Here is a 7,075-nt window from a genome sequence, read left to right as displayed (position 1 = left end):
ATTGGCTAATGAGGATCAACCGAGAAGTTAAAAATGTCAAAAATTTATGAAGAAGTAGTAAAAGATTGTAATTGCGTGATAAAATTCATACAAATTGTTTCGGCCACCAGCAGCAACAAAGACAAATAAAATGCCAAAAAATACCCTTTTGGCTTGGATAAAATGGCCAGTTTTAAGGCATGTTGTCACACACTATGTGGAGAGTTGTGTCCCAGAACCTCTCAGGGTGTATCATTGTTGGAACTTAGATTAGATCAAGAATTGCTCAAAAATAACTCCGAGTTGTAATGGATAATTGAAGCATGCAAGCTGTTGCTACATATCTTTGATCTTGATGGGATTGAGAATACAATTCTGGTTTTTTGTTGAGGCTATTTGTGCGAGAATTTTTTTTTATCTATTGCTGTTATCGCTCATCTGCTCAATGCTCAGAATCTGTTGTGGGTTGCACAATTATTATTTTTTTAACACAAAGAATCAAGTAGTGTGGAATTGAAGAGTTCTTTGTTTGTCTTTGGTTCAATCAGTATTGTTTGGGTGAAGTTCTATTGAAGATAAGGCTGTAAGTGAAGAGCTAACCTTGGTCAAGTCTATGATGGGTTGGTTAACCTATGTAGGGGTCAGCCATAATCAGCTATACATTAGAATAGTGAGCAGGGGGTGTAGGGACTTTGATTTAACTTGTTTGAGTTAAGGGGAAGTGGTTCTGAGGCTCATGGTTATAGGTCTATCAGAGGACAATTGTCAGCAATCAGAAGACTTAGTGTTCTGAGAGGGTTTCTGTGGCAACAAGGAGACACTTGTTGTCAGCTGAGTGATTCTAAGGTTGGGTTCTGGCTTGGTTTAAGTGTTTTGAGGCTCTAGAGGTGCTAGTTGACGCAGAGGAGGGGATACCTACATCTGTTGGATCTATTTAGCTAGTTGGTTGAGAACATTCACTTCAGAGTAGCCGGTGCCAACTGTAGTCAACAAAGAGTTAATTGTGTGATATCCCTTCAAGTTGAGAGATTCCTGAGAGTTTATGGTTGTTAGAGGACATTTGGGGAAGATTTTGGTTTACTATAGACTTTGAAGGCAAACGGTTCTATGGAAAATTTCTGAGGCAAAATTCAACGAGTGAAAGATTAAAGAGAGGTCGGAAGAGGGTCGGTAGGTTAACCATGAAGGCCTAGGAGTTGTGGCTATAAGGTTCGCTAACGTTCGAGGATCGTAGAGGATACTGGAGAAACCATTTCGGACTAAGGTAAGCCATCAGAATTCCGAAGCAAGTAGACAGTTGATTGTTGTTAGCCAAGTGGTCAGATGAGGATAGCTGTCTAGTTCTGAGAGGTTTTGAGACAAGGTTTTGAGGCTAGCTAACATAAGAGGACACTCTGGAAGCTTGGAGGACAGATCTCTGACTGGGACAAGGAAGAGGACTTTGGAAGTAGTTTATAGCTACTTATGTGGTAGCTGGAAGCTATCTTCGTCAAGTTGGAGCCAGGAGAGGCTCTTAGTTGAAAGATTAGAGATATTGGGAGTGAGAGGTGCCCTAAGAGGACAAATTGAGTAGACAGTTGGACTACATACAGTGGTTGGAAGAGTGTTGAAGTATTCAATTGGGTCAGGTGAGGATCAAGGGACGACAGCTTGGTATGTTGATGGTCTCTAGTGGTGTTTCTATTGGATTGTGGTATTGGTGATAGTCTCCTCCTCACGGTGATGTGCTTTGGACGGGGCTATAAAAGTTCTCTCGGACACATCAACGTTGATGGCATGTTCACAAACCCTAATGATGATCATATTTCACCTTTTAAAGCTGATTTAGATAAGTCTTTTGAGATGTCTGATCTTGGATCGTTGCATTATTATTTAAACACTGTGTTTTGGCAACATAATGATGGCATTGTTATGTTGTAAAGGAAATACATAGATACATTGTTAATGAGATTCAATCTTGAAGACTGTAAACTTGTGGCTACACCTATGGAGCTAGGTTTACAACTAAGTCTCGAAGATACAGATGATCCTTTTAATGCTAACTTGTATCAAGAAACTGTTGGATGCCTTATTTTGTGTGTAAAACCAAACTTGACATTCAGTATATGGTCTCAATATTGAGTAGATTTATGCATAGCCCAAACACAAAGCATTGGTTCTAATACTTAAAAGACACCAAGTACTTTGGATTATTTTATGCGTAGGGGAGTAAATCACAACTGCATGCATTTACAAACTCAAAATTGACACGAGTGGTTTTCGCTTTCACCTTGGTGATTCATGTGTATCATGGCTGAGCAAGAAGCAACCCACTGTGGCCACTCCTACCTGTGAAGGTGAGTACAAGACCGTGTTTACAACTACAGTTGAGTGTGTTTGGCTCAAGCGTCTTATTGTTACTATTTGGATATTGACGAGTCCTCAACCACTAACATCTTCACTAACAATCACAATGCTATGATCGCTACGAGTAATCCAATTTTTTAAACTCACACAAAGCACATCGAGATGCACTATCATTATATATCAAGGAGAGACACTCTGCAAGGAAAATCGGCTTGGATTATGTGCTAACAGAGGACAACTTGACAAATTTATTCACAATCACAATCCAAAGAGCTTGACGTATCTCTGTACTTCTAGAGCCAACTCGCCCCTTATTCACATTATCACTCCAAGAAAGATTTGTAACCATATTTGGTAGTCATGTGTTTGGACACACTAGGACTAGCCAAGCTACTTTTTTCCTCTCTAGAAGGTTTCTTCCTTTGTGCTAGCATACACCCATCTTAGGGTATACTTATCATCTTTATACAGCACACATTCATTATCTATCTATCATCTCATTGTATGCTCCATTGAGCTTCTCCACTGCGTGGGAGTGTGCATTCTTGCAACTCTATTTCCAACAAAAATAACCCTTGTTTTTTTCCTTATATGGTACCATTATTACCAAACCCATGAAAGATCATGTTCTTTCAAACACATGCAACTCATACAAGCTAAGGCATTGAGAAGAGATGGTCCCACAACTATCACATGACATGCCAATAATAGTTTGGCAGATGTGGATCTACTCTTACCACCTCATAACAGAGAAGGAGAGGAGGGCATTGCCCTATCCAAACAGACTAGGGCACATAAACACCTTTCCACCTCCACAAATTCTAGAAATTGTGGAGTAAACTGCCATTTGTTTGTGCCAGCTATGATGCCAATAACGGGAAAAAAATTTCACCAAGACATGGACGTTTTTTTCAGGAATGCCTCACTTCTCAAAGCGCAAAAATAACCCCTGAAATTCTAACTCTTAAAAGAGAGAGAGAGAGAGAGAGAGAGAGAGAGCACAAACATGGGACTGGTTCTCCATCCACAGCTCTCCCGTGGTTTTGAGCGCTTGCTTTGCTGATGGGATAAATGGTCTTCCACACTGAAAATCTATGGATCACTAGACTATAAATGCACGGCAATCAAAACCACCACACGAAAACCCATCTATTCATTGTGCAAAAGTTGATGCGAATGAATATGTAAATTAAGACCTGATAGGAAACACTTGGACGCTCAACAAAAGACCCAGCCAACCGCCTCTATATGAAGTCTGGGAGAGAAGTCTTCAAACGAACTGAGCACTTCCATCCACAATTTATCAGAGGGCACTAAATATAGCAAACATGTTGGCTTCCTACTTCTGAGCACATATAGGGATAGTAGCACAAGGTGCAGTGTCCACATCTTCACCATCATCCTCATCTTTGCTGAAAGGAGGCAAAGAGAATATACTGTAAGTAGAGCTGCCCCTTCTGAGCTCCTTGATGGTCCTCAAAGCAGCCAAAGTACTTCTGTAAATGTTATCTACATCCTCTCCTTGAGAATGCATTTGGTCTTCTCCCACAGTAGGCAAACCCGGCTCTTTGTCGATGGAAGGAATGTCTTCATTCCTCTCCTGAACTGCTTTTTGAGACTCGGTAATGGCAGTAGAAGAAAGCTCTGATACATTTGGAGCGGTAACTGGTACTTCCGAGGTATCAGTGGAAGATGGGAAAAGGGACTGCAAGTTCACCTCACATTCCCGGACAAGCTTGGACAGAAGCTCCGTGGTAAAGAAGGGTTGGTGAAGAACATTTCGAATAAAAGGCATGCGAAGAAGTGCTCCGGTCCGCTTGTCATGCTTCTTCAGGATCTTCACCAAGCCTGTTCATTGCAATCATTCGTGAAGACATTTAGACTCACAAGCACTGCACTCCAACCTGATGTACAATCCCATCACAAGCGATATTTTAATGAGGCTCTAGGGCTGGCAATCTTACCTGTGTAGTTCAAGGAGCTGTAGTTCTCTAGAAGAACCATTTCTCCGTGAAAATTCACAATCTCTTTCCTTATGATGATCATTTCCTCATTCAGATTGCTCTCAGAGTTTGGTGACATGCTTGTGTGGCTTTTCTCCTTCAACCTCTCACACCTTTCCTTCAATTCCTGAAAAGTTAAAAATCCCTTAGAGCCTAACATGGAAACAGACTGCTTGAAGACTCGGCCTATATGTTTGTTGAGCTTAGATATGTCCAAAAGAGCTGCTGAACGGGAATCAATTAAGCCAAACAAGCTACAACTACACAAGGAGGGCATGCTACACCAATGATTGGACAATTGAAAACCTTTGGTATAGAATTTTTTTAACCTCGTGAACATTGCAACCAAGCAAATATACAAATGTAATTCCTAAATTCATATCCATGAAAAATGACAAGCTACACAGCTACATGCATAAGCATTAAAGGCTTCTGATGTCCTCTAGAGCTCAGATCCATGCAATCCTCAATCAAACTTTGTGATGCTCCATGTATAGATATGATGATTGGCTCTAGTCATACATAGGGCATGATAAAGAGACTGCTGCCATTTAAAGAGGCAATATTGACGAAGTGCTCCAGGCCACACATGGCTGCAATTGGCCTACAGCCATACACTGGAGGCGATCCATGGCATAATACTGACCATTCTACCATTCATCGAAAAGGCATGAAGCTTATCATGCATGCACAGCCATACATAGATGGCATATGGCATGAAAAGGGAGGACGAAGATGGAGAGGGAGGCGAGGGGGATGGGGATGGAGATGGAGATGGAGATGGTGTTCTAGTCCATCCTATAATCCTGATTGAAGAAAGTAATGAGAAGGATACCTGTAGGCGGATCACATATTCCTCCTCCTTTTCGAGGAAAAAAGTGTTGAATTTCTCCAGTTCTGCATTGAGGAGGTGGATGAAATCGGCCTCTTCCGGGGTCAGCCCTGCTACACCCAACTCCGGGTTGAGGCAATCAGAGACTACGCCACCGACGCTGCCCGAGCTGCTCTTGGCTCCGGTGACGGAGCCCCCGTTCACGGACGAACCCTGGCCTTCGGAAACAGCAGGAGTTTCGGTAGCCGGATGGTCGTTTCCATCGCCTTGGTATGCCGGAATTTGTCGGAGGGGACCTTCTTCCGGTTCAGCGGCGGATTCACGTTCGGGACTGGAGAAAGCGGCTTCGGTAAAGCAATCGGGCGCCGATATGCACTTGAGTCTCTTCTTAAGCTGCTTGTACGACAGGTACTTGTCCCTCCATTCCGGCAGGGTTTCCTCAAGCTGGCTCTGCAGGCGCTTCCCGAACTTCATCACGATTAAGCCCTAATTAAAACAGGTATTTCTGCAGGTTTAGAGCGATACAGTCGTGGTGGAGGGGACTTGTGTGTGTGTGAGAAAAAGTGAAGAGAGCATAATCTCGAGTAATCCCCGGTAGAAAAAAAGGCATATTCCAAGCGGCCGTCAAAACGCTTTGATGAGCGAGAACATTCTCTAGCACATACCCACAGAATATTCCCAAGACATCCGAAATCGGACCCCAATATGACTCTTGGTATGATGTGATTTATATTGTGTGCCCGTGCACGTTGAATTCATGGTCTTCTACAGAACAACTTTTTTCCCAGTCCCCTTATCCAAAATCTCATTATTTACCAGTTTTTAAAACTAAAAACTTGCAAATTTTATCAATTTTTGTAAAGAGGAGAATAAATTCAATCGATTTTTTCAATTTTTATCGGTGCAAAATACACTAAAGGATAGTTTTTTTCTAGCATTGAATAGCAGATGCTTATGCCTCCTCTAATTGCCCACACAGCAGCTTTGAACTTGGTGCTTATGTCACCACAATGGGCGCCCAACCCTGAGTGGCAATGTCCATCCATTGGTCACGTTGGTGGCTTGAACCCGATTCTTTTTCAGAGACTTCAACGCCCCATTCCATTGGTGAAGTGAATGCCTCGTGGTTGGGTCGAGTACAAGTGCCAGGTAATTTTGACAGCATAGATGCCCCCAGATAACATGGCTTTAGGGTGCCATACAACATGCTTTTCTAGATTGAGACCCGTGTGACATTTTGTTGAAGCGTACTTTACTTATGGCCCTACCAAATAGCTTCTCGTACTTATCTAGCATTATAGGTGGTGGATGTTGCAAGTCTTTTGAAGTAACCCACTCAAAGCGGACGAAAAAAAAGACCGTTAATCTTTCGATTAGGTTTGAAAAAGAGCATTAATCTTTTGATTAGGTTTAAAAAAAGAGCGTTAATCTTTTGATTAGGTTTGAAAAAGATTTATGCTTTCACTATTAATGGATAGTTAAACGTATGTTTGATGCGTGTTCAATTCTTGTAATAAAAAGGAATAGGGTTTCCTTCCGTTTCTTTTTCCCATTCTCACTTCCGTGAGTTTACAAGTAATGGGAATATCTATAAATATTCTTACCCATCTAGAAATGTCCGTTTGTAACTAAATTTTATATAGTGATAAGTGCCACTAAGATGCTGCAGTTTCATGCAATTTTGTGATACCATAAAGAAACATAAAATTTATATAGTGATATAGTGATACTATAAAGAAACATAAAATTTATGTAGTGATATAGTGATGATGAGTGCCGTTGAGATGCTACATTTTCATGCAATTTTGTAATGCTATATAAATTCATGAGTCATTATGTGGCTCATCATTAAAAAAATAGTAAAGTCGATATGTGACTCCCTAATTAAGAGTAAAGCTGATATGTGACTCCTTAA

General features: G+C 41.4%; 1 protein-coding gene across 1 annotated transcript; it reads right to left on the bottom strand.

The window, feature by feature from the left end:
• Nucleotides 1–3,457: 3,457 nt before the first annotated feature.
• On the bottom strand, nt 3,458–5,741 carry LOC147625456 (SPX domain-containing protein 1-like). Its single transcript, XM_086818787.1, has 3 exons — nt 5,164–5,741; nt 4,290–4,455; nt 3,458–4,173 (listed from the first exon to the last, which is right to left on the bottom strand). The coding sequence occupies exons 1-3, from the start codon at nt 5,632–5,634 to the stop codon at nt 3,665–3,667; spliced, it is 1,146 nt and encodes a 381-aa protein (XP_086674913.1). The 5' UTR covers nt 5,635–5,741; the 3' UTR covers nt 3,458–3,664.
• Nucleotides 5,742–7,075: the final 1,334 nt, after the last annotated feature.

Source organism: Cibotium barometz, chromosome 24 (assembly GCF_041138505.1).
Source record: "Cibotium barometz isolate CiBa-2024 chromosome 24, ASM4113850v1, whole genome shotgun sequence".
Lineage (NCBI taxonomy): Eukaryota > Viridiplantae > Streptophyta > Polypodiopsida > Cyatheales > Cibotiaceae > Cibotium > Cibotium barometz.
The sequence above is the reverse complement of the archived record's forward strand: the minus strand, read 5'-3'. Positions and strand labels throughout refer to the sequence as shown.